The following is a 10,939-nucleotide window of genomic DNA, read 5'->3' on the forward strand; positions in this document are numbered from 1 at the left end:
GTGTGTGTGTGTGTGTGTGTGTGTGTGGTGTGTCTATATGTATGTATAGGTGCTGTGTTGTGGAATATTATTTTAATCGGTCATAGATGTGTTAGATTTCCTTATGCTGTGGAATACTACTTTAACTATGTAAAAGTGTGTTACATTTGTTTCTGCTGCATTTCTTGAATGATGTAAAGCTTGCTATATTTGCAAATATTAGAGGTGTGTGCCACTGCCAAATATCAGAGTGTTGTTAAGGTTTGTGCCTTGCTGCTTCTGGGGCACTTTGTCTTTCAGTTCCTGGGGACCTGAGGCAATAAAATGTACAGGATTCCTATGTGATTCTGTGTGTCATACAGCTTGAAGCATATAATACTTGGGTGAACATGTAACATAGGCATTAATCATATGTTGTCTGTCAAGCTTGTAAAATGTAATTATATCCTAATACTATAGGGGGACAAAAAATTTGATGGCTTGAAAAGACCATGTCTCAGGCTCAGTCTTGCTGAGATTTCTGCAAAAGAAAAAAGAAAGGAAACAGTGCTGTATTAATACATTTAATATAGTATTCCCTAAGCTTGCTCACAAAATTCCAGTTATAATAATTTGGTAACTAAATATTTGTATTTCTATTATGTAGTTGACTCTCTAATTCTATCTAATTGAAATTAATGAGTTTAGCAAAACTGATGATATTCTCAAACCTTAAAAATGTGGTATTATTCATTAATTCTTCAGTGCCAAAATGCATATAGTGTCTGAATATTACTATTAGAATCAATACTTGAGAGGATGTCTGCAGGTATGATATAGAGAAGAAAACTACACAAAAGGATAAGAATGAAAATCCAGTGCAGATTGACTTTTCTAACCTGGATTAGACATGGGGGAGTCGAATAATAGCCTGTTTATTTCTGGTATATTTAAGCCTAGTGCAATTTGATAAGAAACGTTCCTTGTGTGATACAAACCCCGTTATACATGGAAGAGTAATCTCATTGAAACTAAATTCATGGCACTTGTCACTTCTTCCCAGAACATTGTTCTAGAGATACACTACCTGTACTAACTTTAGGGTGTTGTAGAATAATCCTTTTGTACACTGTGAAGCTGTGTCTGCCTAGGGGACTTCTAATCAGTTTAATAAAAAGCTAAAGGCCATTAGCTAGACAGGAGGTCCAGGTGGGACAACTAGATGTAGAGAATGCTGAGAAGAAAGGCAAGGTCACCAGCCAGATGCAGAGGAAGCAGCATGGACTTTACATAGTAAAGATAACCAAGACACATAAAATAGCCCTGAATAAGGAAACAGGTTAATTTAATTTATAAGACTTAGTTAGAACCAAGCCTAAGCCATTGGCCAAGCTTTCATAATTAGTAAATCTCTATGTGGTTATTTGGTAGTTAACAGGTGGGACAAAAAATACCCACATACAAATAGCATCCAATGGCTGAGCATGTATCTCCACATAAGACCTAAGAAAGCATTAATTTGAAAAAAAAAAAAAACTTTCAAAGCACACAAAAGCAAAGCCAAAAAAATTTCCTAGTCTCTAAGTGTTCCATGCAGACACAGTACAGAGATGTGTCTCCCTGCTGCTGCCTGCAAGCATGAGCTGCCAGCACACTCTGGCAGCATACATGGTGGTTTAAGATTTTGCTGATACAGACAGAGAAGTTTTACAGATACATAGTAAAGCAGATTGAGATGGGAAAACACATCTAAATAAGTTACAGTGTGTTTAACAATGTGTGTAGAGTTAATAAGGGAAAAAGGAAAGTGGTATAGATGGTCATAAATAAATAAAAATAAATAGTTTAAAATTACAGAGTAATATCTTTAAATAAAGAGTAAAGTAATAAAAAAACAAGCCATATAGAGATGTAAAATACACAGGGAGTCTGGATCCTGTATATTGTTCTGTTGTCTTTGAATTTTTAGATTGCTGATCATTGCTGAGACATTGATTCATTAAACTGCTAAATTAAGATTTATTTATTTACTATGCATACAATATTCTGCCTGCGTGTATAGCTGCAGGCCAGAAGAGGGCACCAGATCTCATTATTGATGTTTGTGAGCCACCATGTGGTTGCTGGGAATTGAAATCAGGACTTCAGGAAGAACAGCCCATGGTCATAAACTCTGAGCCATCTCTCAGCCCTAAACTGCTAAATTAAACCAACACACACACACACACACACACACACACACACACACACACACACACACACACACACACATACAAACACACACACACACACACACACACACACACACACACACACACACATATATGTGGTGCCTTAACTTCAAAATGGAAGTCATAAATATTTCATTGATGAAGATGTTATGCTTCTGTTGCCACAGAAAGTGAAAGACTGTGGATTCATTCAAGGTTAAAGAGATCAGGTTTGTTTGAGGGTGACACCCTGAATATCTTGTCTACAGATGTAAATAAATAAAACTAGAGAAATGTCAAAAATGGGCAATACATATTTTCCTGCACAAACATAAAACAAAAAGCCATCTTTGGCTGGCTTGTGTACAATGGAGTGTATACTTGTATTAATGCCAATATGTATGTTGCCTTTAAAAGTTTATGTGTTTTCAGAGCAAGGGGACCTGACACCAATGAAAATATGTGATCCAGTTAATCCAACCTCTCAGAGTGCCTCTGTTGGATTTTCTTCAGAGTTCTGCATCCAGAACAGCGTCAAGGTTGCATGCTGAAATAGTCCAGCCTCACAGAATACAGGATTTAAATGATATAGATCTAATAGGATGAAAGGGTAGATTAATGAACTTACTTTTAAAAAGTAACAACCTGTTTGAAATGTTTTACATTGGTATAGATTTTAGTTTATTGATACAAACTTAAGGTTAATTTTGCTATAATGTATATATTCCTACTTTGTTTAAGGTATTGTGTTTATACAGCTCATTTAAAATTGTAATGGATAATTAAAAATAGATTAAAAATTAGTCATCTATGATAATCATGCTTGTAGCTATGTTAGTTAAGTCTTCTAGATATACATAGATATATGTCAGATAGACTGGTAATCTTCCCTTTTTGGAAGCTAAAACTCTTATTCTTACTTATTTTATGCATGGTAGACAGGACCAGATAGAGTAGTTCACTACACAAATCTTACCTTTATTGAACTTGACTCGCTTTTTCTGTTTGTGTTTTGCCCTCTCTGAAGATGTTCTTTCACTGTGACAGATGTTTAAAAGCGATCATTATTTTATTATTCATAGGAAAAACACTTAGCATGTTTTCTAAATTCTTTACTTTTGAGTCCCTAATATATCTTACATTAGATATTTACAAATAACATTTTTTTGAAACAGGATCTCACTATAGAGCCCAACTGACTTTAAACATAGTATATGAACCATGTTGGCCTTGAAATAAGAGATCTCTCTGTCTCCTGCTTCCCAGATTCTGGAATTGAAGGCATAAACAAGCAGGTTGAGCCAAATGACTTTGAATTAGTGATTAGTGGCTGCTGTCCTTCCACCTTTTCTCTTTTTGAAAGATTCAGCGCACAATCACCACCACCACACAGGCATGCACACAGGGACAAGGAAGAGGGGGTTCTTCCACATGCTTCGTTCTAATGGCTGTAGTAAGTATAATTTATAGTTCCATATGTACATAACCTGTTCCTTTTTACTCATAGTTCTTCCCTACTCTCCTGAACCTATAGCACACAGTCCCTTCTCTCTTCTCCCAAGAGATGGACTTGGTGGAACAGGAGAGCAACTCTTGTCATTACTCTAGCAACCCAACATATTTATGACAGGCTATAGATGGCGTTGTATTTGTTGTTGTTGTTACCTGTTTGCTAGTAGATGCCAAACCATCACCAAATGTTGCCTTATAATGTTTAGTCACAGCCTGTTTCAAAGCTCATGGGAGGATAGCACAGTCTCTCTGTCTCCTTTCTTTCCTGCCTATGGCTAAGCTCTAGGTGCCTGGGATTTGTGGTTGGTGAACTCTGATGCAATAGCTGTGCTCTTCTTGCTTCCATGTTGGGCTTCGCCCAGTTGAGTGAACCTTCTCTACAGAACCATGTTCAAAGGCTAGAGCTGATGGGACCCCCAGCACAGACAAAACACTTGAGTCTTAGTTCTTTATACTCATTTGGATAACTGTACCTAATCATGATCTCTGTTTCAGAAGTGTGGGTGCACTGATTGACATATGACAAACACAGGATCAAGACATTTCAGACAGGACAGGAGAAAAAAGAATGGCATCTGTTAATAGCATTTAACTGTCATGATTGGTTCAAAATCCATTTAAAACAGAATGAGAGGTCAAAGAGACAGTATGATTTTCAAAAACTATGTTGAACATTGCATTTTAAAGGAAAATATATAAAAACATAGAAAATACTAAAATGATCACAAATTTCACTATTAAAAATAATTAAAGTTGAAACTTTTAGAAGTAAACAACATTAATGGGGTTTCCTTAACCAGTAGAAAATCACCAATCAAACCAGATAATGAATGATGATCTGTTGTTTTTAAATGGGAAGCTGAGCCCTGATGCACACTGTTCTTTTTTTGGTGGCAACAGTCCCTTTACCAGCTCACACTCACTATGTGCCTCTGAGTTGAAGCCAATCTTCCTCCCATCATTTTAGTATTTCTTAAACAATTGTCACTCTTAAGAACAGTACAAAGATTGCAAAAAAGAAGAAACATTACCTGTATGACTCAACCTCCAAAGGTGCAATTGCACCATTCTGTTTTAAAAACTGTGCCATTTGGTATTTTTCTTCAAATAATGCAAGTTTAAATGGTGTCAACCCGCACTGTAAAGAAAAAAATTACATTTAATAAATCAACATGCTTGTCAATTGAAAATTGTTCACAGATTCTGCAAACAATCAGTCACAAAGGACAGATTATCCTTCACCCCTTGCTGCAGGTTCATACATGCACAGCTGGCACCTACCCTTTGACACACAATTCCCCTGTTCAACATTGCCTGTGAACACCCCTTCTCTCCAGAACTCTCCACAAACACTCATGGTTCCAAGCTTCTTAACTCCACAGACATGTGCTCCAGTGCCCCAACTCTATCACATAGCATCTAGGTTTGGTGTGCCTTTGTTCAATGAGTGAGCTTAAGTGGCCTCTCTGGAGCAGTTTCTTAATTAGTTCTTACAAACTAATTCTTCCTTAACCTGAGAATTATTATCTCCCAACCTGAACAGCACTTCCTACATACATAGAAAATTTGAATAAATTAAATAAAAGTCTTCTTGGTATGTTTTCTTCAACGATCAAATTTCCAAATTTACCTGTGTGACAGTGACCTTTCTCATTTTCTATTCCTGCCTTATCTTGAGAGACAAACCCCATCAGTAACTTCTTAATTGCAACAGGCTTTTGTTTATTCTACAGACATTTATCTTTAAAATTAATTATTTTTATTTGTGTGTATGTAAAATGTGTATGGGCCCAAATCCTTTATTTGTTTAATTTTAAAATTAAGCCCAATTCTAAAACAAAATAGGTTGTGTTGTGTTCCTTTAACTATGTATAAAAATATTAAAAACATAATTGGAGAAAATGTTTTACTCTCAACAGATTCATTGAGACTGCTTGAGCTTTGGCATGTGATAGGTGGATCTGAGTGTCATTGCTGGAAGTCCATTGGGGATGTCATTGAATGATGTTTACCTCCGTTTTTGCTTCAATGTTTGCATTGTACTCAAGCAGTTTGCTGGCAATTGTTGTGTTGCCCCTTGAAACAGCATGGTGCAGGGCTGTATTCCCACTTAAATCCATCAGGTGGGGGTTAGCACCCTCAATCAGTAATATCGAAACACACTCCACATTGTCCCTCTGTGTGGCCTGTGGGTATTGTATAAAGAAAGAGATCTTCAATTCAAGAAAGTCAAGACAGATATTTCTACAGTTGCATTGAATAGTTACTTTTAGATCAGAGAAATTGCTTAGGCTATGCATATTATCTCTCTCTCTTTGAGACAGGGTCTTCTTTTTTTTTTTTTTGTTTTTTTTGAGACAAGGTTTCTCTGTAGCTTTGGAGCCTGTCCTGGATAAGCTCTGTAGACCAGGCTGGCCTCGAACTCACAGAGATCCACCTGCCTCTACTTCCAGAGTGCTAAGATTACAGGCTAGACAGGGTCTTCTTAAGTACTTCAAGCTTGCCTAAATTCATAACCTGCCCACCACAGTTTTTCAAGTGGTAGAATTTTAGGGGTGTGCCACTACACCTAAATATTAAAGTATCTCATCAGTACTAGTTGGTTGCTGTTGTTGTAGTGAAGGTGGTTGCTTGTTCATTTGTTTTGCTAACTTGACACAGTTTTAAGACTTCTGGAAAGAGGGATCCTCACTTGAGGAACTGCCTCTATCAGACTGGACTGTGGGAGAGTCTGTGGAGCATTTTCTTACTTGAGGCTAATGTGGGAGGGCACATCTTCCTATAGGTGGTGGCACAACTGGGCAGGTAGTCCAGAGTAGTATAAGAAAGCTGAACAAGCCTTGGAAAATGCCATGGAAAAGACGATTCCTCCCCATAATCTCTGCTTCAGTTCCTGCGTCTGGTTCCTGATTTGAGCTCCTGCCCTGGTTTCCTGTCATGATGGACTGGACTGTGATGTGGAATTGTAGGCCCAATAAGCATTTCCTTTTCCAAGTTGGTTTTGGTCAGTGTTTTATCACAGCAACAAACAAACAAACAAACAAGGACAAGATCTAATCCATATAATACCAAAACTGCTGTCCAATACCTTAATCAAGGGTGTGCAGCCTTCATCATCCTGGACGTCAATACAGGCCTTTTTGGATAACAAATATTTTACCACATCTGGATGATTGTGTGCACAGGCGTAATGGAGTGGCGTCCTACAAATTGAGAGGACATTTAAGGAAACTACACATTACCATATAAAGGCACATTCAACTGTAAATACTAGATAGCAAACTTCATTTCCTTCTAAGCTGGGTGGTGGTGGCACACGCCTTTAATCCCAGCACTGGGGAGAAAGAGCCAGGTGGATTTCTGTGAGGTCGAGGCCAACCTGGACTACCCAGTAAGTTCCAGGAAAAGGCACAAAGCTACACAGAGAAACCCTGTCTTGGAAAAAAACAAAGCAAAACAAAAAAGGAAAAACCAAAACCAAACAAACAAACAAACAAAAAAACCTCATTTCCTTCTAATATAAGAGAAATAACTGGAATTTCATTATTTTCTCATTTTTCTACTCAGGTGTTCATTTGCTGTGCTGGGGATATAGTGCATGGCCGTCCCATTTAAGGTAAGTACTCTATCACATGTTTCATCCTTCTTCATAGCACCCCGTCTACATAACAGAACACCCAATAGATTTAGCACAGCTTGGATTTAAATCCTACTCTAATTGCTGTTATAAACTAGTTATCTATTATTAGTATCCAGTAGGAAGTATTGCAGGCCAGTACCACAGTGCCAACCTTAGTCTTTATTTTACATCTTAGCATCACTAAAATCTCTGCCATGATATTTTCTGACTATAATTGGCAATATTTTTAACTTTGCTACTTTACAAAATAATAGGTTATCATGCAGTCCACTGTGCCTTACATTAAATGAAACATGATGCACTCTAAAGGCCCATGGATGGCACATGCCATTAGAATTTGCTGAAGGAGATGGAGGCAGGAGGATCCCAGTAAAGACACCAAATGAAAAGATGAATGGCACTGGTGGGGGCCTGGTTCCCATGGAAAAGTCACAGCCACAGCCACGACTAGAGAGTTACAGAGAGCTTTACTGGAAGGAGGGAGGGGATAGGAGAGAGGAGAACCAGGTCAGGAGAGAGAGAGATGGCAGGGGCAGAGCGGAGAACAGAGAGAGAGGGCAGAGGAGGAGCATGGTGTCTGCATCTGGCTTTTTAAGGCACACACATAGTCGCCAGCGCCCCCTGATGATTCAAGACCCCAAGCTGCACACATACAGGAATGAGGGCAGAATCCTAACAGCAATATTTTTAACTTTGCTACTATACAAAATAAAAGGTTATCATGCATTCCACTGCACCTTATATTAAATGAAATTTGATACAATCCACAGGCCCATTGCAATTCTACAGGTCCCTTGTATCTATGTAAATTTTAGCTCTTAAGACTATGAAAGGCAAACAGGTTTAAAATAGCACATCAAAACATCTAAATCCTCAGTCATCAATACTTTGAATTTTTTTTTCATTTCTCAGTGCCCAAAAGTAATGTTTCTATATTGCTGCCAAGAGGGACACAGCCTAGTCCTCAGAAAATAGACAGAGTGCCCATGATAATCCAGACACCAAATGGTAGCTAAGCAGGCCATTATGCTTTGCCTTGCTACCCAGTGTGTCCATGGACTCACATCAAAATTGGGCAAATATTTCTATAAGGAGACAATCCATTGCATCATAGCTCCCTTGCTTTGATTTTCAAAAAGCTTTAAACCAAAAGAAACTAGAGATTCGAATGAGCGTGGTTCATTGTATTCAATATTTAAATTTATAGAATGTAAGGAAAGCTGACTGCGCAAAGAAACAAAGGTTTTAAGAATGAGAGAACCTTGAGAGAGAGTAGAATGTGTATGCTGTATAGTAGATATCTAAGTTCCATGTGGGGAATAAATGGATTGACAGAATGGACAAATACAGTTAGAAAACTCAGTGTTTTTAAAGAATATGTGCGTTAAGCAAAGAATATTTTGAAAATACAATTGACTGTTCTATAATTTGTATAAAGCTCTCATTTAGAAGACTAAGTAACCACTCAGAACACAGACATTATCAAGAAGCATATGGGCTATGGAAAAATCTACTGTTGAGTGTCACTGGTTCCCCTTTAAACATAGTGTGAAATAAGAAACAGAAAAGAAGTGCTGAGGTGATTGGAAGAGCTCAGTTGGTAAAGCCCTTGCCGTGCAAACCTGAGGGCCTGAGTTCAGAACCTCCAGCACCTTGAAAATGTAGTGCTGGGGATGTGGATATAGGAGGATACCCAAAGCTTGCTTGCCTGCAAGTCTAGCTGAATCAGTATACTGCAAGACAATAAATCAAACCTAGTGGGGATTTGGGTGAGAGAGCCTGCCTCAAAAAATGAGGTGTAGGGACCACAAGGTGGTTCATCAGGTAGTGGGACCTGCCAGCAGACATTGTGGCCTGAGTTCAACCCCCAGAACCCACAATATGGCAGAACACAAATCTCAAATATAGCTTTCTTGGACCTTCACACAGTTACATGCATTATGTGTGGGGTACATGTGCACACACACTCATACAATTTTTTAATAAGATAAAAAGCAATTGAGGAAGATAATGTCAACCTGTAGCCTTCACGTATATACCAACACACACACAACACATACACAAGGGGGTGGGGTTAGATTCATAGTTCCGGTTGAAAATTTCCTTATATGATCCCTCAGCAAACATGGGTCCCATTGAGGTAAGATTTCTTGGGGATTCTTTCTTTGTCTTAAAGTTGACATTTTATGTGAAAATTTATCTCATGTTACAATTTTCTGTGTTGTATATAACATAGTACTAAAAACATATACATTAAGGGTTGAAGAGATGGCTTGATGTTTACAAGTTCTAATTTTACTTGTAGAGGACCTGGGTTAGATTTCTAGCACCCATAACTGTCCATGACTCCAGTTCCAGGAGACCCAACACCTTCTGATGCATGTAGTGCATTGGAAATATATGCAGGCAAAACACTCATATACATAAATCTAAAAAAAATTTTAAGTATACACATAAAAATAAAATGTATGTAGTTTCATTAGCTAAATCACTTTAAAGTGCCCAATAAAGTGCTCTAAAAGAGACAATGTAAAAGGATTTGTAAACTAACTGAAGTTCTTCAATTTGCTTCTCTTAAAAAAGGCCTAGGAGCTGTCCTTCCAAGGTGTGCAGGTCCCAGACGCCTAGAAGCCTAAGGCAGGCACAAACCCCACTGGGCTCAGTCCTGGAAGGTGTGTTTCTCCTTAGTTGGCCCTCCTGGCCTCTCTCTTCCCCAGGCCCCATTACCTGTGCTTTGTGTCATGCTCATCCACATGGTGTTCCTGGCTGTTGATAAATTGCTCTATTGAAGTCAAGTCCCCGACACTGGCTGCCCTTTGGAGTTCCCCGATACCAAATTTGATACCAAATTCAGAAGCTAGACAAATAATAATCGAACCTCTGTCTTTTGAAAATGCTAATTCACAACGCAAAATGATAATTAGGCTATTAAAGGCAAGATCAAGACCCATAGAGGAATAGATCTGAGATACATTAACTATTAAATCTCAAAACTATGATAATGCTTAGATAGGAGAGGTGATTTCCAAAGGCTTGAAGAGAAATAAAAATATCACGTGTTTTAATTGTAACAAACAAGATCAACTGAAAAAGGATTGTAGGCAAGGTGTTTCTATAAACGTTTTTTCTATGAATAATCCAAACAGAACACTCCTCCCTTCTGGAGTATACAGAAGGTGAGGCAAAGGCTGACATTGAACCAATGAATATAGATCACAAGGGACAGATAAGGTAACCCTTTTCCATCAGGAAACACTTTGAGAAGCCTCTTTCAGGCCCCCATATAAAATTCTGTTCACTGTGGAGGAAATTCCTTCCCAGAACAATTAAAGAACCTGATGCCTATTGTAAAAAACTATACTGCTCTGGATGATAGAACAGGCTTAGAAGATTTATATATATATATATATATATATATATATATATATATATATATATATATATATATGCAGGAGAAATCATAAAGCAAATATTTGTAAAACTTCTAAAAATGACCAAACACCAAAGTTAAAAATACAAATAACCAGGCAGTGGTGGCGCATGCCATTAATCCCAGCACTCCAGAGGCAGAGGCAGGTAGATCTCTGTGAGTTTGAGGCCAGCCTGGTCTCCAAAGTGA

General features: G+C 38.0%; 1 protein-coding gene across 1 annotated transcript; it reads right to left on the reverse strand.

Annotated features, from left to right (window-relative positions):
• Positions 1-4,711: 4,711 nt before the first annotated feature.
• Positions 4,712-10,271, reverse strand: LOC118575891 (ankyrin repeat domain-containing protein 7-like; the record flags this gene model as incomplete). The annotated part of the gene is made up of 4 exons (XM_036176256.1): positions 10,048-10,271; positions 6,769-6,883; positions 5,693-5,866; positions 4,712-4,818 (listed from the first exon to the last, which is right to left on the reverse strand). Coding segments are annotated over exons 1-4 (620 nt in total), but the record flags the coding sequence as incomplete, so codon positions are not given.
• Positions 10,272-10,939: the final 668 nt, after the last annotated feature.

This window comes from Onychomys torridus, unplaced genomic scaffold (assembly GCF_903995425.1).
Source record: "Onychomys torridus unplaced genomic scaffold, mOncTor1.1, whole genome shotgun sequence".
NCBI lineage: Eukaryota > Metazoa > Chordata > Mammalia > Rodentia > Cricetidae > Onychomys > Onychomys torridus.